Source organism: Drosophila biarmipes, chromosome 3R, assembly GCF_025231255.1.
Source record: "Drosophila biarmipes strain raj3 chromosome 3R, RU_DBia_V1.1, whole genome shotgun sequence".
Classification (NCBI taxonomy): Eukaryota; Metazoa; Arthropoda; class Insecta; order Diptera; family Drosophilidae; genus Drosophila; species Drosophila biarmipes.
Genome location: NC_066616.1, coordinates 22099553 through 22124521, shown reverse-complemented (window position 1 = coordinate 22124521; position 24969 = coordinate 22099553). Strand labels below are relative to the sequence as shown.

Sequence of the window (24969 nt, the reverse complement as noted above, 5' to 3'; positions counted from 1 at the left end):
TACCGTTTATAGAAAACTACTAGAACCTTTTTAAAAGCTGATAAAAAGCTCACGAAAGGCTATTTAAAGCGATCGTGCTTTCTCGGACCTCTTGTACTACCAAGTCAGAGTGCTAACTGGACGGATCTATCAATACGGTTGAAATATCATTTTTAAAATGGAAAACCAAACTATTGAATTTAATGCTGACGAGCTTCAGCCGCCAACTTGGCTAAATGTCGGGTTTATCGGAGACATTTTAAGTGCCTACGAGAAAGTAGATCTGAATGTGACCGAGCTGCAGATCTCCCCCGCCACTGCCCAGGGAGATCACTATGCCAGCGTCATGTTCCGCACCAAGGTGGAGTATACCACCGCCAAGGGAAAGTTCTCCAAGGCGCTGATTATCAAGACAATGCCGGAGCAGGAGGGTCACAAGAAGGACATGCTGGCGGACACCCATGTGTTCGAAACGGAGATAGGAATGTACTGCTACGCCCTTCCAGAGTTCGAAAGAATTCTCCGGGAGGCAGGGGATAATACTAAGCTGTTCGTGCCCTGCATCTATCACAGCTTGAAACCGCGCCAAGTGATGATCTTCGAGGATCTGGTGCCGCAGGGGTACACCGTCATTCGGAATAGTCCACCATCAGTAGGGGATTTAAAATTAGTATTTGCCAAGCTGGCCAAGTGGCACGCAGTCAGCATGAAAGTTATTAATGAGGTAAGTTTAATAAATACATTAAGTTTTATGATAGCATTATTAAAATACCTCTTTTTCAGCAACCTACTTTTCTGAAGGAGTTCAAGTATGGTCTTTTCGAAATGCCCACCATCAACACTGATCCCTTTATAACAACTGGCATGGGAAACTTTATCAAAATGCTGGACAAACTCCCAGAGCTGAGGAAGTACAAGCCTCATTTCGAAAAGATAAAAGATAATTATTTGCAACGACTGCAAGTGGAGATGCATGAGTATCACAAATATCGGAGGAATGATCGATACTACGTCCTGTGCCACGGGGACTTCCATCTTCGGAACATGATGTTCAGGCACAACAAGAAGCTAGGAGCCTACGATGACGTAATGCTGGTGGATTTCCAATTCTCCAATCTTGTTCCTATCACAGTGGACCTGACATACTCCATCTATATGTTGATGGAGCCGGAACAGCGCTGGGAAATGGGAAAGGACTTGATCAACTATTACTTTTCGGTTTTGCTTGACACTCTTAGGAAAATTGGATACAGGGGTGATATGCCTACCCAAAATGATTTGTGGGATCAAATTCACAACAACAAATACTTTGGTAAGACGTTTACTTAAATCTGACATGGAGGTAGTCCTTAAACCTACTTTCTATTTATATCCATTTCAGATTTTTTTTTGATCAGCACATTGCTTCCTATGATGTTGGGCATTAAATCAGACACTCTTAAAATGCATGACGCCCTCCAAGACCCAGAGGAACGGCAGAAGTCTTACTATTACGATGCCTATATTAAAGATGTCTCCAAGTTATTACCCAAATTCGAAAAATTAGGATACTTTAATGATCTATAATTTAAAAGTTTACATAATATATAACAAAGTGTTAGCCTGTTATTCCAAATAATATTTATACACTGAAGTAGTGTGATATGAATAAAGCGTCGCGCTATCTCCCTTATTTATTGAAGAGCCAATTAAAAGGGAAGTCCTGGGGGTTTATTGGAAGGTGAAGTTCAATGGCACTTGGTGACACAACACTTATCTTGCAGAGCGAACAAATAAATAAGTTGTTCAGCTTGTTACAAACTTTCTATCAGTCGGCTTAATTAGTAAGTTAGTTATTTTGGAAGTTACGATTGAAAAAGTGCTTTTAAGATAGATATTGAAGAATGCAGTGCTGGTGAAGTTGATGAACTTGTCTAAATTCCCAGTTCATTTGTTATATTGGAGGTATTCTTGAAAGGCTCATTTATTATTCATCGAAAAATATTCATAGTTCCAAACTGCATGATGAATTTATATTTTATATTAATATTCCAAATAAAAATGCTTTGATTTTTGATACAATGGCAATTTTATGAATTTGTTAATCAGCTTATTAAAGGCACAGAAAAATAAAGAAGATTGTGGTATTTTCACTTTTACATATTACAAATATTCTTCAAATCTTAATATTAAAATAAATATATTCCGAAGATATTTTACTTTTTGGGCACAGCAATTAAAACAGTTTAAGTTCAATTATCTTTATAAAACATTTAAGAAAGCTTACTATTTAAACTTTTAAGCGCTTTAAAAAGCTTTAAGTTAAAACAATTATCATGATTACAAGACGAATTCAAAGTTAGTAAGGGTTTCTATGTACGCGTAGTCTAGGACAAACATACACCCCATAGAAAATTTCTCACACAAAGAACATTTTGGCTGGTTTCATTTTGCTGATTTAGTTTTCGTCAAATTAAATGAAATAACGAAAAGCTATTGCAACTTAAGGGTGAGCTTTATTCAGATTCGTATAAAACCGACGAACCCCCAGTATTTCTAGACATTCTGGATTTTAATCAGTGTAGTTAGAGCTTGTTAAGGGGCTAGTAAAATGACCGAAGAGGTAGATACATCGCAATTCAACGCCGACGAGCTGCAGCCACCAGCTTGGCTGGATGCCGACTTTATTGAGCAGGCCCTGAGTTCATACGAAAAGGTGCCACTGCAAGTAACCGATCTGAAAATAACCCCAGCCACTGCCCAGGGAGATCACTATGCCAGTGTCATGTTCCGAACTGTGGCGGAGTACACCACCGCGAAGGGAAAGTTCTCCAAAGCACTGATCGTTAAGACGATGCCGGAGCAGGAAGGCCACAAGAAGGATATTCTCTCGGAGTCGCACATCTTCGAAACAGAAATCCTGATGTACAGCAAGGCTCTGCCGGAGTTCGAGAGAATCCTCCGGGAGGCTGGGGACAATACCAAGCTCTATGTGCCGTGCGTCTACCACAGTCTGGAGCCGCGGAAGGTGATGATCTTCGAGGACCTGGTGCCGCTGGGATACACCGTCATTCGGGATCGCCCTGCCACCAAAGAGGAACTGGAAAAAGTCTTTTCCAAGTTGGCCAAATGGCATGCAGTCAGCATGAAAGTTATAAATGAGGTAATAAAAGCCTCTATTAACGAAACAGAATTTTTTTTAGCAAACTTCCATTTCAGAAACCTGACTTCCTCAAGGAATTTAAATATGGCATGTGGGACACATCTGCCTTTTTGAGCGATCCCATGGTCACCACTGGGGTTCCGTGTTTTCTGGAGATGCTGGACAAGGTTCCGGAACTAACGAAGTACAAGCCGTATTTTGAAAAAATAAAGGAGAACTACCTTCAGCGGATAAGTGAAATTATGCTGGGGTACCGTTCCAATCCGCAGGCGAATGTCTATTATGTGCTCTGCCACGGCGACTTCCATATTCGCAATATGATGTTCAAGAACAACAAGGAAACAGGAGCCTTCGAGGACGTTATGCTGGTGGATTTTCAGGTCAGCAATGTTTGTCCCATCACCATCGACCTTACGTACTCCATCTACATGCTGATGGAGTCGAAGGAGCGCTGTGACCTCGGAAGGGATTTCATCAATTACTATTTCTCCGTTTTGGTGGACACTCTGAAGAAAGTGGGCTTCAAGGGTGAAATGCCCACCCAGAGTGGTTTGTGGGATCAAATTCGTGCACATAAGTATTATGGTGAGTGGCTTAATAATACAAGCAAAATCAAAATTTAAGCATGATCCTTTTTGTTGCAGACTTCTTCCTAATGACTTCTTTCCTGACCATAATACTCGCCATTAAAACGAATAGTTTAAAATTGACAGATGTACTTTTGGACCCTGAAACAAAACAAAAGTCGTATTTCTTGGATGCTTACCTCAACGATGTTAAAAAGCTGTTGCCTAAATTCGAGGAAATGGGTTATTTTAAAAATTTATAATACGTTTTTGATCAAAATAAATATTATAGGGTAGTACCTCTGCCACTATTAGATCGTTTTAATGTAACATCACCATGGACTACAACAATTTGCAGTTCATTGCCTATGTCTTATCAAATTATAGTCGTATCTTTCGAGCTTTTAGTTTTACCTACTAGTCATGCTTAGTATACCAACAGAAGAAATGTATTTCTGTCGGTTTAAGTTTTATTTCCGTATTTGTAGTGAAAAATTAAGTATGTGCCAGGTGTCTTTTGCAAATTAATATATTCCTTGTCTTTATTGGTTAGAAAGTTTTGATTGTTATTGAAATGCCAGTGATCAAGTGGTAATTATCCTGTTGATAAGATAAAGCCCAATCGCGTATTTCATACAGAATCGAAAAGTCACTATTGAAAAAGCTTCAAACTGCTTTTGGAAGCTCACCGGGCAAGCCCACTGGGCTTCAGTATAACCAGTTCGCGCAGTACTCCGAATAGTTGTAGGTTGCGAGAACGCGGAACGAACATGCCAGATAACGCAGATACAGTAGAATTCAATGCCGACGAGCTGGAGGCTCCGGCCTGGCTGAACGCCCAGTTCATTGGTGACGTACTGAGCAGCTATGAGAAGTGCCCCGAACTGAAGGTGACTGATCTCCAGATCACCCCCGCAAGTGCCCAGGGCGATCACTACGCCAGCGTTATGTTCCGAACCACTGCCGAGTACACCACCTCGAAGGGAAAGTTCACTAAGCCGCTTATCATCAAGACGATGCCCGAGCAGGAGGGTCACAAGAAGGACATGCTGGCCGAGTCGCACTTGTTCTCTACGGAGATCGGAGCCTACACCAAGGCGCTTCCGGAGTTCGAGAGGATTCTGCGGGAGGCGGGAGATGATACCAAGCTGTATGTGCCCTGCGTCTATCACAGTTTGGAGCCGCGTCAGGTGGTGATTTTCGAGGATCTGGTGCCACAGGGATACTCTGTCATCAGGAATAGACCCATTAAGGAGCCGGAATTGAAAAAAGTATTTAACAAACTGGCTAAATGGCATGCTGCCAGCATGAAAGTTATGAGCGAGCAACCTGATTTCCTGAAAGAGTTCAAGTATGGTTTGACTGAGATGCCCACATTGATGTCGGATCCAATGGTCACAACTGGCATGGCTAGCTTTGTGAAGATGCTAGGAGTTGTTCCCGAGCTTACAAAGTACAAGCCGTATTTTGAGAAAATACAGGAAGATTACGTAGAGCGAATGGCTGACGTGATGCAGGAGTACCGAAGGAATTATCAATCCGATGGATACTACGTGATGTGCCACGGCGATTTCCATCTGCGAAATATGATGTTCAAGGAGAACGGGGACGTCATGTTTGTGGACTTCCAAATCTGTAACCTGTGCCCCCTTACAGTCGATCTGATTTATTCCGTCTACATGCTCATGGAGGCAGAGCAGCGATTGGATCTCGGGAAAGACCTAATCAACTATTATTTCTCTGTTCTGGAGGAAACATTGAAGAAATTGGACTACAGGGCCGAGATGCCCACACAGGCTGGACTGTGGAAACAAATTCATCGGCACAAATACTACGGTAAGTGGCTTCTTTAATTTTTGGCTACCAAACACTTGTGTTTAGCCTTCTTTTTTTTTCGCAGATTTCTTCCTCATGTCCACTTTTTTTCCAATGTTGCTGGCCCTAAAGGCAAATAAGCTGAAAATGGCCGATATTATTCAGGACCCGAAGACCAGAGAAAAAAGCTACACATTCGATATATATGTTGATGAAATCAAGCAGCTCCTGCCCAAATTCGAAAAATTGGGTTACTTTAAAGATCTGTGAATTAAGTGCAATTTAGGCAGAAATCTAGATACGTTGCAATGCTAATTCTGCTAAAGCTTTTCTAAGTTGTATTATCGCTTTTATACTTTGGAAATTCCGGCTCAGCTATAATTGGTATTATATCTCTCAGGCTCTCAAGGTTGAGAAAACGCTTTTAAGCTCTCAAGGTTGAGCAAACGCGACGACTTTTAGAATTAGTTTTAATAAAATGTTAAAACAATTGGTGATACTTTATTTGGTCGTCGAAAAAGCCTAAGTGTCTGGGAAAATGTATGCTTACTCTATTTGGAAGCCCGAATACTTTTGATCGAATGTAACGTAATGTCTGTCGGCTACTCTCTCTCTCCGGTTCGTTCTGTTAGATATCCAAGAACCCGGACAGTTCGAACTCTTTGATAGTACGCTGTAGGAAAGCTCGGTACTTGGGGTTCTCGACGTTTTCGCGGCGAAAACGGTCGCCACTTTCGGTGCGCGAGTTAAGATCCTCGAGGTTCTCGAAGCCAGCTCCCTCCCGGAAAATCAGGGGGGTCAAGCAAGTGGCACCGATGACGCCTGAAAGATGGGATCTTTAGTATTTCGTTTTTCAGGTGGTTAACATTTACACACCCATTAGACTGGTGTTGATCAGCTCGATGTGGATTTCTTTGAGGCTGGGAATGTGTCCTTTGTAGTTTAGCTTCTCCAGGGTCTGCTGTAGGATCCTCTGATATTCCCGAACGATATACTTGAAGTGCACCTTTCGAACATTCTCGTTCAAAGAGCCGTAGAGGAAGTAGTTGAGATCAATGGTTGGGGACCCAACATAGGCCAACTGGAAGTCCAACTGGAAATTGAATATTTAAATATATAAGTAAATTTATAATTACTCTTTATAAATAAATGCTATCAATGACCCACCGTGACCACATCATCGGGTTCCTTGGTCTCGTTGTTAATGTGGAACAAGAGATTGTTGATCCACAGGTCGGTGAGGTTGAAGACGCGGAACTCCTTGCCGGAGGTCTCGAACATGGTCAGCGCCCTCTGCAGGACGTTTTCGGCCAGCTTGAACATCTTCTCCGTGATCTCCTCGTAGCCCTTCCAGTGGGCCACCTCCTCGGCCACGCAGCGGATGTTCACGGGGAAGAAGGTAAGGAAGTCTCGGCGGTCGGGATTCCGGGAGATGGGCGCCTCGTCAAAGAACTCCAGCACTTCGGGGCTCTCCTGGGCGATGAGGGCGCTGCAGGCGTGCAGCTTGGCGACCTTCTCGATGGTGGGCAGTACGTAATCCAGGTTCAGCAGACGACCGCGCTCGAAGTTCTCGAAGCCGGACAGCTGCATGTCCTCCAGGATCAGGAAGGGTTCCGGCGACTCCGTGGTGTAGTAGCACGTGGGGGCAATTTTCGTTTGATCTCCGATGGACTGGAGGAGGGCCTGGACTCGTGGCAGCACCTCCTTGTAGGCCAGAATCTCGCGCTTGAAGAGCTTACTTCTCTGGGCCACCGCCCCCGTTTGTCCCTTGGGATGATCCTTCACAATCACCGAGAACTTGCTCTTCGGCGCCGAGCCCCTCTGAAGATTGAAGCTGGCCCGGTGCATTTCACTGGCGAATCCCGCCGCCTGGTCGCCAACTTGGGCACTCTTCACCAGCAACTCGGTGACCGCCAGCTGCTCCTCCTTGAAGTGCTCCTTCAGCACATCCTGCAGGAATTCCGCGGTGAGCCATTCCGGTGCCTGGTAGTTCTTGCTGCCGGTTCCCATTGTAATTTTAGTTATTTTTTTGCTTTTTCAAGTCACCTGACCGCGCCGAGTGGGGGAAAAAAAACCGAGAGCAGAGCAGCTGAGCAGCAACTTAATTTGGGGGCTGTCGAATCGAGAATGTGGGGCGAAACATGTGACGGCTGGCCGAAAGACGGAGCTTCTTTAAAGCTCTCTCTGTTTTTAGCTTTACGCTGGCTTATCAGCTGATTTGGGTATATATAATATGTAAAGTGTATATGGGGAGCCCCCAGCACATAGCTCAGAAACCAGTTTGTGGATAAAAGTGGAACGCATCTTGTGGATACTGTTGACTGATAAGAAAAGGCAGTGCTGCCGTTTCTATATTTAAAAAAAGACTCAAATATCAAATAACAGAGTGTATTTTAAAATATTAATATACATTACCCAAGTTTATTTATTTTTATGTTTAAGAAAATAATAAAAACTTAAATATTTTGTAGTTCTTGGTTTTTATTATCGATCTGTGACTGTTCTATTCAACCGAGATAAACAAAACGTGATCTGAATACTGGCACCTGTTGCGATAAGCTACAATGAGTTGCCATGCGTTTGTTATATTTGATCTAATTATTATCGGTTCGAAAATAGCCCTAAGTAATTATATATTTAAATATTTCATTGGGTACCAAGATATGATATGAAATTCGTAAGACACCAAAGAAAGGGTACTTAAAAATGTCGAAAAAACATATTTTGCATTATAAAGTAAATCTCCCCTATTTAGGTATATATAAGCGAGTACCTATTTGTTTTTTTTTTTTATTTCGGCAAAAAGTGCATAAAAGTATCAGACAGGTCTATTAGTTAAAAGTAAGTAAGTTGCATTAAATTAAAAGTCTAGGATGCCGCGCCTGTAAAGGAAGGGGAATATGCTGAGGACTGCACGGACGTACAGGGGATTTGTGTAGACCTTGGACCGGAAGCGATCCCCTTCCTCTCCCGGCTGCGTAAGCTTGACCAAGCTGGCCTCCGTGCCCACGGGTAAAAGGATAAATACCAAGTGGGTAAAAGTATTAAAGTAACCTGAGAATAATATCCAATTGTTATTATTAAAAATCCCTCAACACAGTGATCCCAACTCACCCCAGAATCCATACTTGATCATGTTCATATGTAGTTCCCTTAGCATCGGCACTCTTTCGCTGTATTTAAGGATCTTCAGGCACCGCACAAGGTGGGTATGGTATATTCTGATGAAGCAGTCGAAGTTTTGTATCCGTATACTATGCCTGGCCGAGCAAACGATGAGTTCCCACAAGTCCTGGGCCGGACTGCCCCATTTGCACAGCTGAAAGTCCACGAAGCGAATTTGGTTGATATCACCAGACTGAGTGTAGCTTAGCATTATGTTGCTGGACCACAGATCGCCGTGATTGAGAACCTTAAACTCCTGCGGATTGTTGTTGAAACAGCGGGCGTAGGATTGCACAAACTGATCAGCAGTGGGCTGTGAAAACAATCTTTAATATAAAGTCAATTATGAATATTTATCATCCCCTTATACTTACTATGCGACTCACGTACTCCTCATGATCGACCAGACCCCAACTGGCCATTGCTGTCTTAAAGCTCTGGAGCCTCGCCTGGTAGGACTTGGACCGGTTGTAGTTGGCGGGCAGGTATATTCTCTGAAAGTCCTCGGGAAAAGGTCCATTACGCTGACGCCAAACCGCACTTGCCGCGTGAAATTCGGCTAATTTCTCCAGCACTCGTTGCATTTGTGCCATATCGAAACCCTTGAGCCGATTGATGTTGCGGTATTTCTTCGTTTGCAGATCCTCCTGCACCAGGCAGATCCGTCCTTTAATGTCCTCAGCCCAAAGGCACTTGGGTGCGAACTTCACACTCAGGCCAGCCTCCTCATAGAGAAGTTCGAAATTCGGGATGATCGTCTCATACATCATCTTCTCCTTGGGAAATATGTTCAGGGTGTTCACGAAGCCACCATTGCCCAGGGCATCGTCCAGCATGGTCTTCACTATGTACGACTTTTGCTGTGAGAAGCCATCTATCGAAAAAGTTATTTATTTCAGTTTTTAAATTGTACAACAGTGCGTATGAGTGATGCAAACTGAACTGTTTGAACTTCAGTGGTTTTTTATAGCCTTCAAAACAAACAATCATCCAAATGCCCGCCCCTTTTCTCTCACCTTTCATCTCGATGTCGATGACGATGCGCATCAGCAGCGAGGTGTAGGTCTCCCCGGGCGGCGTGGCCGGAATGATGGAGAGGTTCAGGATGCGCCGGAACTCCCGGAAATCCCTCTTCAGCAGCCGCTTGAAGTAGGCCTCGTTGATCCAATCCGGAATGTGCACATTGCTGGACTTGCAGAATTTGTTGCTGTTATCGGGCATTTCGCTGGAATTCCGCCGGAGTGAGCTCACTGCGGCGATCGTATCGGATCGGCACGGTTATGCGTTGTTCCCGGTCCGAAGTGTGCGGCGCAACTGTTTCGCCTCGACTTTCCTTATCGAGAGTGTTTTGCTTGTTTGAGCGACGCGATGTTAATTTTGTTCTACTGCACGCACAGCAACAAAAACCAGCGCAGTACGGCGAGGTGGGTGAGGTGCGCACTTATCAACGCCCCGAAAGCAATGCCAACTGCCCGTCCAACTGGTTCGTCAACAGCTGGGACACTGATCATGGCCCAAAGACTCTCCCCGTGGGGCAGTGGGTGATAGTTGCTGGGGTGGAGCTTTCCCCCGCAGGGCCCCCGATATGGTCAGGCAGTGCACCAGGCTCCGGTCTTATCAACAGTGGCAGCACTGCGATGAGAATACCTGATAACCTAAACTTCGGGGAGGCGAAAAGCTCTGACAATCATTAACACTCGGTAGAGTAGGAAATGTCGATTTCTAAGACTCTTTTGAAATGTTTGGTCTTAAGAATTGTAACTCAGAATATTTATCCTCCACAAACATATTTTTTCTTAAACCTACAAGACATTTTTGTTTATATCTCCTAGGGCGTACATTGTTCCACTTGCCGCTATCATTCTGCAGCTTTTATCAGCTTCTTGATGAAGATACGGTGAGTACGTGATAAGTAGACAAACAACTTTTTATTATCTCCAAGTTGAATATGCAAAAAAAATTAAAAAATTATTTAAAATATATTTTGGAGTACTTGGCCAGCTAAAAATCAATTCCAAGGTCTCGCGCTTGCAACTGTAATGCATTCTCGACATTCGCCATGGAAATCTTGAAAAAACCAGAATCAATGTTCTCACACAATTTATTTAATAGAGTCAAGTGCAGGCTGCACTGGAAGATGAGTGAACTTGCGTTCAGTCGAAGTCTTCGAAATTAAAGAGACCGCGGTTGCAGCAGAAGGGATAAAACTCCCGGATGACCTGCACAAAGGCAGGATTGGTGTAGGATCGGTTACGAAGCCTCCTGCCCTCCTCGTCCTTTGAATTAATGGTGTGCAGGTTACTTTCCTTGCAAGGGGGTAGCAAATGGCCAGGTAAGTGATTTAGCACGGCAAAGAAAACTGAGGGAATGAATGTGTTCCTTAGCAAAATGTTTTAGATACTTTAGATATATAAAGAGCACTTGCCATAGAGTGTGTTATTTTTCTTGTAGATGGCAGATTGCAGCTCTCTCAGTTGGGGAAGCGGCTTTTCGTACTTCAGCACTCTCAAGCAGTCGATAAGATATTCCCAGTAGATTCTCACAAAATTATCGAATTCCTTATAGCGTGAATCCTTCTCCGCAGACAGGGTTATCATCATAAGCAGATCCTGAGCAGGACTAGCCCATTTGCAGATCTGAAAGTCCAGTAGAAGAGCCTCAGCAACAGCTGCATTTGCATCGTACTTGTATAGAATATTGGTGGCGGAAAAGTCGCCATGGGTGAGGACATTGAAATCCTGGGCATCCACATTGAGGGATTCCAAACATAGTTTGCCATACTGTTCCGTAGTGGGCTGTAATTAAATTTATAAGATATCTTGTCAAGGCTATCAACTGGTATCCTTACGAAATTCTTAAGGTAACACTCCTCCATGCCCCAAGTTTTCATGGCTTCCTTGTATTCCGGAGCCTTTGTTTCGAACCCATTTATGCTAAACTGTAGGTTGTCCTTCTTGGCGAAGCCATGATAGAAGTCGGAGGGGTAGGGTCCATGGCGGTCTTTGTAGATCACACTGGCGGCATGTAGTTCAGCCAACTTTCTAAGAGATATTCTCATGTGCTCCATATTCACCCCCTTGGTGCGATCTGCGACCTCATAGTTCTGGGCTGCAAGATCCTCAAAGATGAAGTAAAGATTCCCCTCGATCTCTCCAATTTCCAGGCACTTTGGCATCAACTGCACAGGATGGCCAGCCTCGCGATAGATTTTCTCAAACTCGGGTAAGTAGTTGGAGTACATCTGCTGCTCCTTGTGGAAGTATCGCATGTCATTCACCCTCTTGCCACCCTTATCTAAGTTCAGGGTGGTCTTGACCACGTACGACTTTCTTTTCTGAGTTCCATCTATAGATATGTGACTTTTAAATTGTTCCTAATTATATAACCCTGAGCATCTCACCCTTCATTTCTAAATTCAAGTAAACACGCAACATGATCGAAGTAAAATTGCATCCTGGTGGCACAGCGGCCACGGGTGTAAACTGGAGAATCCTACTATAACCAGGCTCATCCTTTCCGAGCAGGGACTCAAACTTGGCCTTATTTAGCCATTCCGGTATGAGGAGACTCTCGTTGGGGTTCTCGATCTTCTCGGAGCGCGACATGATTTCAACTGATGCAAATTTAGGTGTTATATCATAATAAGTTTATCACAAGAAGACAGTATCTGCGGAGATTATTCTTTTTCAAACATTGTACCCACTACTTTTTTTTATGGAATTATGATGGCAGAAATAAACTTAAAAACCTAATTAAAACTACCTAGATAGCCACTCTTCAAGCATTGAGGAAATAAAAACCAGAACCATTTTTATTTATTATTAAGTTCCATCAACTTGACTCGAGTCAAAGTCGCACCGATAAGTTGCACACTCCATTGACACTCCAAACTAGATTTTCGTAATACTTATCTATCCTTCATTGTAAGTTAACAAATCACACATCGTAGTCTGCGAAGTTCAAAATTCCGCGGTTATACAAGAAGGGATATAGCTCCTTCATAATGCTTCCGAAGGCGGGATTGGAAAGCAAACGCACTCTGAGACTTTCGCCTTCCTCCGTTTCCGCGGTCATGTTGTGCAGATTGCTGTCCTTATCGGTGGGGAATAGAATTATGGGCAGGTGATTCACAATGCTGAAGAAAGCTGCAGGCGAAAAATTTGTTTGAGTAAGTAAACAGTGAAGTGGTTATCTATATCTCACCGTAAAATGAATAGTGCTTGTCGTACATGGAGCTTTGAAGATCGCGCAGCTTTGGCAAGGGCTTCTTCAGTTTCAAGACCTTGAGGCACTCGACCAGGCGTTCCCAGTAGATCCTCACAAAGTGATCAAACTCCTTGATACGCAAGTCCTTGGCGGGGGAGAGGGTAAGGAAGAAGAGCAGGTCCACGGCAGGACTGGCCCACGTGGTAATCTGGAAGTCGATCAGTATGAGCTTATCGACACTTCCGTCGGGCAGGTAGCTGCTCATCAGATTGCTAGTCCAAAAGTCACCGTGGTTGAGTACGTTGAAGGTTGTGGGATCAGCCTCCAAAGTGCTCAAGGCCTGGGCCCAGTACTGTTCGGCAGTGGGCTAATTAAAAAGAAGGAACAATTAATTCGGGGATACCTCTTTCAAATAATGTAAACCTACAAAATCCTTGATATATTTCTCGGCGTCTTTCATGCCCCACGAAAGCATAGCCTTCTTGTAGGTGTTCTCCTTTGTCTTGAAACCATCTACAAGGAATTTTTTCACATCCCGCTTCACGAACCCCTCGTTAAATTCACTGGGATAGGGGCCATGCAGCTCCTCGTACACCGCACTGGCCGCATGATACTCGGCCAACTTGTGCAGGGCCTTTGTCATGTGCTCCATGTCCAGTCCCTTGGTTCGATCCACGTTCTTGAATCGCCTCACGCTCAGGTCCTCGAAGATGAAGTGGATGTCCCCATTCCGCTCCTCGGTGTGCAGGCACTTGGGCGCCAACTGAAGATCCCAGCCGACGGCCTTGTAGAGGGCCTCGAAGGCGGGAAGGTACGTTTCGTACATCTTGGCCTCCTTGGGGAAGAGGCCAAACTCGTTGATGTCGCTGCCACCGCGCTCCTCGGGCAGCATCGTCTTGAAAATATATGTTTTTGTCTTGACGCTGCCATCTGCAATGTTTAGGAAATTCGTATTAAAAACTAGTTTCTGAGATCAAAAAACTATATAAATTATGCAATGGTCCTTAAGCTAAAAATCCCTGCGATACAACCATAGATGAGGTCATCATAGGTCTTTACTAATATGATTATTGACATATGGTTATCACTCACTCACCTTTCATTTGCAGCTTAATGTAGACCCTTAGCATGGTCGAGGTGAAGTTCTCCCCAGGCGGAATAGCCGCCACTACGTTGAATTTGAGTACTTTAGCATGATCCGGTTCGTCCTTGGCCAGAACTTCTTCGAAGTACTTTTCATTGATCCAATCCGGAATGATCAGATGCTCGTTGGGGTTTACGATTTTGTCGTTGTCGGACATTTCGCTGATTATTCTGGTATATTTGGCTGGCACAACCTCTTCCGGCACCTGCTAGATGAGAACTGAATTTGAGCACATTTCTAACGCAGCTTTAATGGAAATTTCTGAGTTCTCTTATCGATAACTTATTTCATTATGTGGGGTAACACATTTACGTTGCTAAAGTTTGTCTCTTTGATTACCAAACTATCTCTTTAATCTTAATAAGCAGGGCTTGATTAACATTTTAACTTTTTATAATTTCAAATTTTATATCTGTGAATCTTCATTGTTCTTATGGCTTATCACAACGCTCATTTGACGTATTTCCGCCTAGACATCGTGACAATGGCTAAATCCCAATAAAAATTAATTTTGTTCATCTAAAAGGTTTTTTGGTAAGTCTTATAACCTATCAGCTGTTGGTTATGATTTTCGTAAGAGTATTTAAAAGTTGTTATGTGGTTAAATTATATATATATATACTTAGGTTTGCTGGCCTCCACAACCAATTGATAGCCCACGAGCGAATTCAAAACTGATTAATCAATGTTTGCTTGCGATACACTATCAGCAATGGGCTGGTGTAAAGAACGAACTTTTTGTTCGGCTATTTCACAATAAATTATTGAATGAAAGCGCAGCACAGAAAGTAAAAAATTAATTGGTCACACCCACGTCTTCGTTACGTTTCAGCATTTTTTTTGCTAACTCATTTTCATTGTTAGTCTTAATCGTTTGACAGTAATTATATTTGTTTGTTTTCGTATCTTATAAAAACAGTCAGCGTGATGTCAACACTTTTTTTTAAGACGTCATCAGCTAAGAGTTGTCTTAGTTCGCTGAATGCTCGTTTTAACCAGCCAAAAAGCCCCTAAAAAATATTTGTGGCATTTCACTCCTTTAAAACCTTTATACTTTATTTGAGACCAAATCAAAAATAAACAAATAATACATTGCTTCTCTTATTCGAAGTCAGTAAAATTAAAAATTCCACGGTTGTAAAAAAATGGATAAATTTCCCTCATGAGACGGCCAAAACTCGGGTTTGTGAATATCCGCAAGCGGAATTTATCGCCCTCTTCGTCGTCTCGCATAAGGGAATGCAAATTGGATTCCTTGTCGGAGGGGAATTGAATCACGGGAAGATGGTTAGAGATGGCAATAAACGCTAGAAGGGAATTTACGAAAAATTAAATAATTCAAACATTCAATGGATAATGGTTAATCATGAACATACCGTAGATAGTGTTGGTATCTTGATACAGGGAAGTCTGCAGATCGCGTAGTTTTGGCAGAGGTTTCTGGTACTTCAGCAGCTTCAGGCAGTCCACTAACCTCTCCCAGTAAATCCTGACAAAGTTGTCGAACTCCTTGAGCTTAATATCACTGGCTGCCGAGAGGGTGATGAAGAAGAGCAGATCCTGGGCAGGACTGCCCCACTTGCACAGCTGAAAGTCGACCATGATGACCTCATCGATTTGGCCATTGGCTAGATAGTTGCACATGAGGTTACTGGACCAAAAGTCACCATGCGTAAGGGTGTTGAAGGCCAATGGATCCGTCTCCAGATTCTTCTCACACATTTTCAAGTATTGCTGCACCGTGGGCTAATAAAAGCGAGTACATTTAGTAATTTGAAAATTTAAACTTAGAGGAGCCGGCTTACAAAACTTGTAATATATTTTTCCGGATCCTCCAATCCCCAAGTTGCTATAGCTTTGGGATAGGTTCTCGACTTTATTAGAAAACGTGCTTCATGGGCCTTCTCCTGGTTCCTTCCAATGAATCCCTCCTCGAATTGCGAGGGATACGGTCCATTTGGCTCGGCATAAACAGCTGCAGCCGCATGGAATTCTGCTAATTTATGGAGGGATCTCTTCATATGCTCTAGATCCAGACCCTGGATACGATCCACATTCTGGAACTTCTTCACACCCAGATCCTCGAACACAAAATGGATTCCATTCTCACGCTGATCCGTGTGCAAGCATTTGGGAGCCAGCTGAATCTTTTCTCCGGCGGAAGTGTATAGGTCCTCGAAGGCGGGCAGATACTTCTGGTACATCATCAGTTCCTTGTCGAAAATGCCTCCTTCGCGAATCTCCTTGCCACCACGTTCCTCCGCCAGCATAGTCTTAAAAATGTAGGTCTTGTGTTTGGTGCTACCATCTTTGGAGTAAAAACATTTTGTCTATATATTTATCTTATTTAATTTTATCTTATTTTTTGTACCTTTCATCTGAAGATCGAAGTGAATCCGCAGCATTATAGATGTGAAGTTCTCGCCTGGCGGAATGGCAGCTACAGGCTTGAAGTTCAAAATCTTCTCATATTCCGGCTCATCCTTCTGCAGAACTTGCTGGAAGTACTCCTCATTTATCCACTTGGGAATCTCCAAATGCTCGTTTGGATTCACTATTGTATCTGTTGTGTTCGCCATAATGTATCTGTGGTATTCCCTATCCAACGTTTCTCTTTTAACTGACTTGGTGACGTTCGCTTCGGTAGTTTAATGGCAGACTAAAGCTTTTCTCTTACTGGATAAAATGTACATTGTGAAGCTTTTGGCAAAATTTTGTCAGCGTGACTTAAGAGTATCTTGCAATTAACCCACTTTGAAAACAAATGACTAGATTGATAGCAGAGCTTTAAACAATTCTTCTATTTTAGTGAAATTCTAAAAGCTTGAAAGCTCTAAATAAAATTGAGAGGCCAAGAGAGAGCGATCGAATTCAGTTTTCCATTTGGCATTTGCCAGTTCGGTATCTTAAGAGCCAAAATCATACTGATAATTATTTCGCCAAGCTGAACGATTGTTACATTTACACAGAGAGCGTTCATAACTCAAACATAAGTATTTATAGGCACCCCATGCTCAATTAGAAAACAGTATTGAAAGTATAACCTTAGGTGCAACAACATGGCTGAAGATAGTTTTAACGCAGACGAGCTGAATCCGCCGGAATGGCTGAATGTGCAGTTTATAGAGGACGTCTTGAGAGTCCACGAAAAGGCATCGGACCTACAAGTTACCAATCTGAGCTTCACACCGGCCAGTGCTAAGGGAGATCACTATGCCAGCATTATGTTCCGTGCCAAGGTGGACTACAAAACCGAAAAGGGATCCTTCTTCAAGTCGCTGATCATAAAAACAATGCCCGTGGAGGAAGGCATCAAGAAGGATATGTTTGCCGATTCCCCTCTGTTTAAAACTGAGATTGGGATGTACAGCAAAGTGCTGCCTGAGTGCGAGAGGATTCTCCGGGAAGTAAATGATACATCCAAGCTGTATGTGGACTGCATCTACCACAGTCTGGAGCCGCGGCAGGTTATAATATTTGAGGATCTCGTCGAGATGGGATATGCAGTGGTGCGAAATCGCTTCCTCACTCAGGAGGAAATTTGCAGCGCCTACTCGAAGTTGGCTAAAATCCATGCAATCAGCATGAAATTCATTTACGAGGTAAATCGAAATCTTTAAACACTTTATTTTATTTTTTAAATAAATTATTTTTATTGAAGCAACCCGAGTTCTTAGAGGAGTTCAAATACGGAATGTGTGAAATGCCTGGGCTGATGGACAGCCCCATCATAAACGCAGGGATGGCTCCCTTTATTGATTTATTGGGTCGCACTCCAGAACTGAGAAAGTACCAGCCGTATTTTGAAAAGATAGCCCTACACTTTAAGGACCGAGTGAAGGATGTCATGAAAGATTATCGCACGAATCCCGTGCCAGGATACAATGTTCTCTGCCATGGGGATTACCACTGCCGGAATATGATGTTCAAACACAATAGGGAAACCGGAGACTTCGAGGACTGCATGCTGCTGGATTACCAGGGCTGCAATGTAGTTCCCATGGCCGTTGATCTGATGTACTCCATTTATATGCTGATGGGGACGGAGCAGAGGTGCGGACAACTGGAGACTCTGTTGAACTACTACTTCTCCGTCCTGCTGGAAACTCTCAAAAAGATCAACTACCAGGGTACAATGCCCACTCCTCAGGGGTTCTGGGCGGAAATGAAGCGCCACAGATATTATGGTAAGTTAGGAACTGTTAGACAGCTAGGGATCTTTAATTAATATTTCGGTTTCAGAGTTCCTATTGCTGAGCACATTCTTGCCGGTGTCGATTGGCCTTAGAAATCATGCCATGGATTTGGCTGATTTGCTGCACAACGAAGAGACTCGTAAGAAATGCTATCAAGTAAAGGATGTGGTTGAAGAAACCAAAGTTATGCTGGCCAGATTTGAAAAGGCTGGGTATTTTGAGGATTTGTGAATGGAATATCTAAAAATTAAAAAAGAATAAATGTAATTTTTTCACGCCTTACCCTGTTTACATACATATTGAAATCGAAGGGCGAAGTAAAATTATTATCAGTGATTTGGGGTGTTGTACTGATAGCAAGCCTCTTAACAACTAAAAGACTTAAATGATCACAAAGCTTAAAATAATAGTAAACAAATCCCATATGTTTTTTACTACGAAAAAATAAAAGAGCTTCAAAGCTCAAAACATTACGAAAAAGCCAAGAGAGAGAGAGAGATTGATTTTAGTGCCCATCGAGCGTTTGGTCGTCACATTTCTAAAGAGTCGAATGCAAAATCACAATATTTACACAAACTGAAAACAAATCTTATTTGCAGATATATACTATATAATATATACGCCTCAACTGCAGAAGTTCAAAACACTTATAAAGAAAAAATGGCAGAAGATGGTTTAAATATCCCAGAATGGTTGAATGTGCAGTTTATAACCAATGTTCTGAGTAATCACCAAAAGAACCCGGAGCTTCAGGTCACCAATTTGGATCTTTCCGCGGGAAGCTCTGTAGGTGATAGCTACGCCAGCGTTATGTTCCGCGCCAAGGTGGAGTATAGAACCCAAAAGGGAACCTTTTCCAAGTCACTGATTATCAAAACGGCTACGGATATGTTTGCCACCTCTTCTTTGTTTAAAACTGAGATAGGCATGTATAAGAAAGTGCTGCCTGAATTCGGAAAAATATTACGTGAAAGCAAGGAGACGTCCAAGCTGTATGCCGAATGTTTATATTCCAGTTTGGAGCCCCTGCAGATTGTAATTTTTGAAGATCTTGTGGAGCTGGGGTATGCAATGGTGAGAAATCGTCAACTGTCGCACGAGGAGATTTGTAGTGCCTATTCGAAGCTGGCCAAAATGCATGCACTAAGCATGAAGTTCATTAATGAGGTAAACTAATATAAATAACAACTAGTCATGCGAAATTATTAGTACTTTTTAATTAATTAGCAACCTGAGTTCCTGAAGGAGTTCAAGGAAGGAATTTGTCTCGTTGACATTCCCTATATGAGCTTCGGAATTGGCCCTTTCACCGAGTTTTTAGGACGCATTCCTGAGCTGAAACAATACCAGCCGTATTTTGAGAAGATTGGACTTAGCTTTATAGAAAGATTGCGGGAGGTCATGAAGGAGTATCAGACGAATCCCCAGCCGGGATACTACGTTCTCTGCCATGGAGATTTCCACAGCCGAAATGTAATGTTTAAACACAATAAGGAAACAGGTTGCCTTGAGGACTCTATACTGGTGGATTACCAGGGATGCTACGTGGCTCCCATGGCCGTGGACTTGATGTATTCCATTTACATGTTAATGGATCGAGATCAGCGCACAGGGAAATTTGAGACATTACTCAACTACTACTTCTCCGTCCTCCTAGAGACCCTCAGAAAGATTGGCTACCAGGGCACAATGCCCACTCCTCTCGCGTTCTGGGCCGAACTCAAGCGCCTTAAAGAATATGGTGAGTTTGCTTTTGAGGTGGTTTTATGAAACAAGTACTCTCTTTCCAGAATTTCTATTTCTAAGCACCTACTTGCCAATGACGACTGGTCTCAGCCTTGATAACGCGTCCAACGAAGGATCTGATACAAAATTGGAGGAATTTATTGAAGAATGTAAAATAATGTTGGCCCGATTCAAAAGGTCAGGATATTTTGAGGATCTGTAGGGAATTCGTTCTAAAAAAAATACTAAAAAACAATATTTTTCAAATATTTATCCAAGATCAGACAATATTGATGTTGTTTACTAAATGTTATATTTTCAAATGTGTGTACCCAAAGAAACGAGTAAACAATATACCCAAACTACTATTAAAGATTGAATCTACTTTTGCTGTGGGAGCTAGGTATGTGTTAAGGTATGTAAGACCAGTGGGTTGATAAAGCAAGCGCTCCCAAAAGCACTTTTTTATGAGAGAAAGTATTTCAATACAAAACGAAAAGCTCTTCTCTATCTGAGGGTAAAAGCTTTCTAAAGTTCCACACAATTGCATTCTGAAGCGAAATTATCTCTGAAATTTAATTTAAGCAGAGGCCAAATCGAGTTTTGTTCAGTTCGCTCTCTTTCGGAAATCGATATAGAAGTACGTAAACAAGATGTCCGGGAACCCCGATAACAGCCAGTTCAACGATGACGAATTGGTGCCACCTGCGTGGCTGAACTCGGAGTTCATAGCTGATGCTCTGGGATCCCATGAAGAAGAACCCGAGCTCAAGGTAATTGACTTGACCTTGTCCCCGGCGAGTGCCAAGGGCGATCACTATGCCAGCATCATGTTCCGGGCAAAGGTCAAGTATACCAACGCGAAGGGGGAGTTCGAGAAGTCGCTGATCGTTAAAACGATGCCAGAGGAGGAGGGTCACAAGAAGGAGTTGATAGGGGGATCGCCGATATTCGAAACGGAGCTGGGCATGTACACAAAGGTACTGCCCGAATTCGAGAGGATTCTTCGCCAGGCCGGCGATAGCACCAAGCTGTACGTTAATTGTATATACCACAGCCTGGCGCCACATCAGGTGCTGATCTTTGAGGATCTCGTGGAGAAGGGCTACTTTGTGCTGAGGGACCGGGAAGCCACCAATGACGAGATTGATCGGGTGTTATTCAAACTGGCCAAGTGGCATGCAGTCAGCATAAAAGTTCAGCACGAGGTAAGCTTAAAAAAGGATTAACATAATCTCTAAATTTATTCCGAAGGAGTTTCTAGAGTCACATTTTCCATATATTAATTTTTTACTGGTTAAGACTAAGATTATTATTAATTTATAGCAACCAGACTTCTTAGCACCATATACACACGGACTTTTTGAGATGCCCCATGTATTGACTGAGCCTTTTATGAAAACTGGAATGGATTTTTTCGTGGAGCTTTTAAGTAAAGAGCCGGAGCTAAATAAATACAAACCTTACTTTGAAAGCATCAAGGGAGATTTTATGGAACGACTTTTGACAGAGTGGAATGAAGCCAGGAACAACCCAAAAGTAGACCAGTACAGGGTACTTTGCCACGGAGATCTACACCTCCGAAACATAATGATCAAGTATAGGGATCCTAACTGCTTCGAAGACTGCATGTTACTGGACTTTCAGATCTCGAATCTTTTCCCCCTGACATTCGATCTGGTTTATTCGATTTACATGCTCTTCGAGCCAGAGCACCGCTTTAAGCACTGGGATGATTTTATCGACTATTACTTTTTCGTACTAGAGGATGTTCTAAAGAGAATCGGCTACAAGGGTGAAATGCCCACCCAATCGGTTCTCTGGGAACGCCTGCATCAGCCTAAATACTATCGTGAGTTCCATATTTTATTTAATTAATATCATTTTCTGACTGTTCTTTTGTACGATCCCTTTAGATTTCTTCCTTATAAGCACCTTCTTGCCTTTGATGTGGGCAATGAAGGATAAGTCCGTGGAGTTTGGCGATCTGCTTCAGAATGAAGAGAAACGAAGGCAGTGCTCCTTTTCCACAGGCTATATTAAAGATGTGAAAAGACTGCTGGCCCGACTTGATTTGTTTGGCTTACTCCGAGATTGAAAATGTATTTCTATTGGTTTGTATATATTAAATCAGTATTTTCATACCAGTTTTTGAGCGTTGTTAATAAATAATATAGAAAACAATGTTCAGCGCGTTTTTACAACAAAAACCATTTAAATTTGAACCTCATTTGAATCGCTAATTTGCGTCTCTCTAGGTCGCTCATCTGGAAGCCTAGTGTATGAGAATTTTTTGCGTGTTCCTAATTATATATGTAGACTGACTGCCGCAGGCAATTAAAACCCCATTATGACGCAGTCCCCAGTCATATTTCGCTCAATGCCATCTGCATGGAGTGCACTTAGTTTATGGAATGTTTCCGACTGATTAAATGGGCGGCTTATAGATAAAAGGGAATTAAAGTATCTATCTATCTATGGGGTGTGGAAAACTAGTGCGGTTTTGAGGTAGAACACATCAAAAGAAATGAATCTAATATCTGTGGGCGCTACGAATATTCCGGTTAACATTTTAAAGATTGTCAAAAATAACTCCAATAAATGGTTATCGCTTTGACAGTGTCAATTTGCGTTAATTGATTGATAACTACTATGGTGATAACGTTGACTAACAACTGCGTATTGCTTTTGACACATACGTCACTAGTTTTTGAATTTGAAGAACTATCTGAACTGTGGGTTGAAATCGTTTTCTCTTTGGGCGCAATAAAAAAGCCCCACACCAAGCTCATCGCACGCGTATCCACTTTTAGCCAGTCACGATGATTGTTTTCTACGCTTGTGAGAGCGAATTGTTACTGTCCAAGGTCCAAGCAAGCTATTTCATTGTGTAAAGTAGAAAATGCAGTTTTAAATTAAATAAAATTTGCTATTTATTGGTGCCTCTTATGATATACGATATCACAAAACATGTACAATGGTGTACTTAAACCTAAGCCGACTTCAAAAGTCCCTTGTTCTCGAAGAACGGCAAAAGCACCTTCATGGCTTTGGCATAGTAGGGATTGATAAAGGTCTTGTAACGCATGGCATCGGCCTCGGGTCCTGGGGCCATCAGCATCTTCATGTTAGCGTCCTTGTCAGTGGGAAAAAGTGTCGCCACCATCACACCCATGGCCGTCAGGGGTCCTATAACAAAATAAAGCAATTATTAACCTTTGAAATAGATATCCAGTTTGAAAAACCAACCCCAGAATCCGTACTTCAGCATCATAATGTGCAGATCCCTGAGAGTGGGAATCGGCTTGGAGTAGTTCAGGAGTTTAAGGCATTCCGACAAACGCTCGTGATAGATCTGAATAAAGTGATCGAACTCCTTGATCTTGATATCCAGCGAGGCAGAGGTTGTGATCAGGTACCAGAGGTCCTGGGCAGGACTGCCCCACTTGCCTATCTGCAGGTCCACGAAAATGGTTCTGTCGATCTCACCGTTGTCCTTGTAATTAAACATGATATTGTTGGACCAGCAGTCGCCGTGGTTCAGCACATTAAATTCGTTCTCATCGACCTTGTTGATTTGCATGGCTTCTTCGAACACTTCCAGGGGGCTCCACATTTGGGCAATGTATTTTTCGACATCCTCGAGGTCCCACTGCCGCATCGCCTTGAGGAAGGCTGCCTGTCGCATCTCTCCCAGAGCCTCAAAGAGATCTCGACTCTGCTCGTTGTACATGGATATGAAGAACAGGGGATCATAGGGTCCATTTAACTCTTTGGCCACCACAGAGGCGGCGTGCAGCTCGGCCAATTTCCGGAGCACTTGGCGCATGTGCGGCAGGTCAAATCCCTTTAGACGATCGCAATTTTTGAAATGCTGCCGGCTCAGGTCCTCGAAGACCAGGGTAATCAATTCCGCGGTGGCCTCGACGTGAAGGCACTTGGGTGCCAACTCAATTTCCAGGCCCGCCTCCTTGTAGAGCTTCACGAACTGCGGGATGTGCACCTCGTACATTTTCCTCTCCTTGGGGAACAGACCCATGCCATTGATCACATCTGCTCCGCTGTCCGCCTCCAACATGGTTTTTAGAATATAAGAGATTTTCTGCTCACTGCCATCTGAAAATAAAAAACAATATTAATATTTAATTCCACCTAAAAAGGAAGATCCAATTTATTTACTAACCCTTTAGCAATATATCCACAATGACCCGGATCATAATGGAGGTATAGTTCTCCCCTGGTGCGGTGGCCGCAATGGGCGTGAAGTTCACAATCTTGTCGAAGGCTTCCACATCCTTCTGGAGAATCGGCAGGAAATAGTCCTCGTTCACCCATTTTGGAATGTGCAGGTGCTCGTTGGGATTGACTGGTTTCTCAGAGTTGCTGTTCGGCGACATTTTGGTGCAGATGCTGTAATCGGGAAATCAATTAGTTTACTCTCGGCGGCAACGATCAGCGGTTCAAGATCAAAGTAATTAAACATTTTTATTATACACCCATTCATCTTAATTAGAACGGCAGAGAAAGCACCGTATAACGTGAAAATCTTTAAAATTCAACAGGTGTATTGTTGAACAAACTGGAAAATATAACAGGGAACAACTTTCTTTCTTTTCGGTTCTTTCTCGCTCAGATAATATATTCAACGGATGCAATTTTTCATTTATTTATTTTATTTTATTTGTTAAGCAACGCTGATATAAAACTTTAAAGAACTAGCGGTTATTAATTTAATATTTTATTTGTATTATTTTTTTAAGGACGGAAACTTGTTTTAAATTGATTTTCAGCTAGAAGACAATACATATTCGTAGACTTGCGACCGAGAAAGTTTATTTCCGCATTAAATAATTGTCTCCGAGCCGCCCATCAAATTTGCAACAATTGTTATTTATTACTGACCGACTTTGTGGATTTCTAGATTGAATTTAAATTCCCGCTCGGAGAAAACACTGCGGCTGTGTCCGACGATTTCTAACGACAAACAAATACTGAACTCTCCGTGCGAATCCCAAACTTTTATACTAGTAG

General features: G+C 42.7%; 12 protein-coding genes across 13 annotated transcripts; 6 read left to right on the top strand and 6 right to left on the bottom strand.

Annotated features, from left to right (window-relative positions):
* The first annotated feature begins 112 nt into the window (after nt 1–112).
* Nucleotides 113–1631, top strand: LOC108026081 (uncharacterized). The gene is made up of 3 exons (XM_017096780.3): nt 113–703; nt 763–1291; nt 1361–1631. Exons 1-3 carry the CDS (start codon nt 158–160, stop codon nt 1543–1545), a joined length of 1260 nt encoding a protein of 419 aa, XP_016952269.1. The 5' UTR covers nt 113–157; the 3' UTR covers nt 1546–1631.
* A 903-nt stretch (nt 1632–2534) lies between these two features.
* LOC108026109 (uncharacterized) lies at nt 2535–3984 on the top strand. The gene is made up of 3 exons (XM_017096808.3): nt 2535–3121; nt 3178–3706; nt 3766–3984. The coding sequence occupies exons 1-3, from the start codon at nt 2570–2572 to the stop codon at nt 3948–3950; spliced, it is 1266 nt and encodes a 421-aa protein (XP_016952297.1). The 5' UTR covers nt 2535–2569; the 3' UTR covers nt 3951–3984.
* A 412-nt stretch (nt 3985–4396) lies between these two features.
* Nucleotides 4397–5992, top strand: LOC108026380 (uncharacterized). The gene is made up of 2 exons (XM_017097300.3): nt 4397–5523; nt 5588–5992. The coding sequence occupies exons 1-2, from the start codon at nt 4458–4460 to the stop codon at nt 5770–5772; spliced, it is 1251 nt and encodes a 416-aa protein (XP_016952789.1). The 5' UTR covers nt 4397–4457; the 3' UTR covers nt 5773–5992.
* LOC108026378 (uncharacterized) lies at nt 5967–7638 on the bottom strand. The gene is made up of 3 exons (XM_017097299.3): nt 6670–7638; nt 6379–6595; nt 5967–6324 (listed from the first exon to the last, which is right to left on the bottom strand). The coding sequence occupies exons 1-3, from the start codon at nt 7510–7512 to the stop codon at nt 6131–6133; spliced, it is 1254 nt and encodes a 417-aa protein (XP_016952788.1). The 5' UTR covers nt 7513–7638; the 3' UTR covers nt 5967–6130.
* Nucleotides 7639–8276: 638 nt separating this feature from the next.
* Nucleotides 8277–10152, bottom strand: LOC108026375 (uncharacterized). The gene is made up of 4 exons (XM_017097296.3): nt 9684–10152; nt 9042–9541; nt 8617–8980; nt 8277–8556 (listed from the first exon to the last, which is right to left on the bottom strand). The coding sequence occupies exons 1-4, from the start codon at nt 9886–9888 to the stop codon at nt 8363–8365; spliced, it is 1263 nt and encodes a 420-aa protein (XP_016952785.1). The 5' UTR covers nt 9889–10152; the 3' UTR covers nt 8277–8362.
* Nucleotides 10153–10750: 598 nt separating this feature from the next.
* On the bottom strand, nt 10751–12341 carry LOC108026374 (uncharacterized). Its single transcript, XM_017097295.3, has 4 exons — nt 12068–12341; nt 11516–12012; nt 11093–11462; nt 10751–11026 (listed from the first exon to the last, which is right to left on the bottom strand). The coding sequence occupies exons 1-4, from the start codon at nt 12270–12272 to the stop codon at nt 10821–10823; spliced, it is 1278 nt and encodes a 425-aa protein (XP_016952784.1). The 5' UTR covers nt 12273–12341; the 3' UTR covers nt 10751–10820.
* Nucleotides 12342–12451: 110 nt separating this feature from the next.
* On the bottom strand, nt 12452–14225 carry LOC108026373 (uncharacterized). The gene is made up of 4 exons (XM_017097294.3): nt 13970–14225; nt 13301–13803; nt 12871–13240; nt 12452–12812 (listed from the first exon to the last, which is right to left on the bottom strand). Exons 1-4 carry the CDS (start codon nt 14172–14174, stop codon nt 12604–12606), a joined length of 1287 nt encoding a protein of 428 aa, XP_016952783.1. The 5' UTR covers nt 14175–14225; the 3' UTR covers nt 12452–12603.
* An 821-nt stretch (nt 14226–15046) lies between these two features.
* LOC108026023 (uncharacterized) lies at nt 15047–16646 on the bottom strand. The gene is made up of 4 exons (XM_017096715.3): nt 16389–16646; nt 15823–16325; nt 15394–15763; nt 15047–15324 (listed from the first exon to the last, which is right to left on the bottom strand). The coding sequence occupies exons 1-4, from the start codon at nt 16594–16596 to the stop codon at nt 15119–15121; spliced, it is 1287 nt and encodes a 428-aa protein (XP_016952204.1). The 5' UTR covers nt 16597–16646; the 3' UTR covers nt 15047–15118.
* A 257-nt stretch (nt 16647–16903) lies between these two features.
* On the top strand, nt 16904–18495 carry LOC108026441 (uncharacterized). 2 transcript variants are annotated; one of them, XM_017097378.2, is made up of 4 exons: nt 16904–17010; nt 17067–17619; nt 17679–18204; nt 18260–18495. In XM_017097378.2, exons 2-4 carry the CDS (start codon nt 17077–17079, stop codon nt 18442–18444), a joined length of 1254 nt encoding a protein of 417 aa, XP_016952867.1. In that variant the 5' UTR covers nt 16904–17010; nt 17067–17076; the 3' UTR covers nt 18445–18495. The 2 variants fall into 2 exon arrangements, with proteins under 2 accessions (XP_016952867.1, XP_016952868.1); XM_017097379.3 differs by lacking the exon at nt 16904–17010 and having other exon boundaries at nt 17023–17619.
* Nucleotides 18496–18712: 217 nt separating this feature from the next.
* On the top strand, nt 18713–20311 carry LOC108026443 (uncharacterized). Its single transcript, XM_017097380.3, has 3 exons — nt 18713–19380; nt 19441–19954; nt 20004–20311. Exons 1-3 carry the CDS (start codon nt 18874–18876, stop codon nt 20159–20161), a joined length of 1179 nt encoding a protein of 392 aa, XP_016952869.1. The 5' UTR covers nt 18713–18873; the 3' UTR covers nt 20162–20311.
* A 230-nt stretch (nt 20312–20541) lies between these two features.
* Nucleotides 20542–22122, top strand: LOC108026021 (uncharacterized). Its single transcript, XM_017096713.3, has 3 exons — nt 20542–21146; nt 21265–21790; nt 21855–22122. Exons 1-3 carry the CDS (start codon nt 20592–20594, stop codon nt 22034–22036), a joined length of 1263 nt encoding a protein of 420 aa, XP_016952202.1. The 5' UTR covers nt 20542–20591; the 3' UTR covers nt 22037–22122.
* Nucleotides 22123–22846: 724 nt separating this feature from the next.
* LOC108026461 (uncharacterized) lies at nt 22847–24941 on the bottom strand. The gene is made up of 4 exons (XM_017097401.3): nt 24841–24941; nt 24122–24348; nt 23188–24054; nt 22847–23127 (listed from the first exon to the last, which is right to left on the bottom strand). The coding sequence occupies exons 2-4, from the start codon at nt 24333–24335 to the stop codon at nt 22931–22933; spliced, it is 1278 nt and encodes a 425-aa protein (XP_016952890.1). The 5' UTR covers nt 24336–24348; nt 24841–24941; the 3' UTR covers nt 22847–22930.
* Nucleotides 24942–24969: the final 28 nt, after the last annotated feature.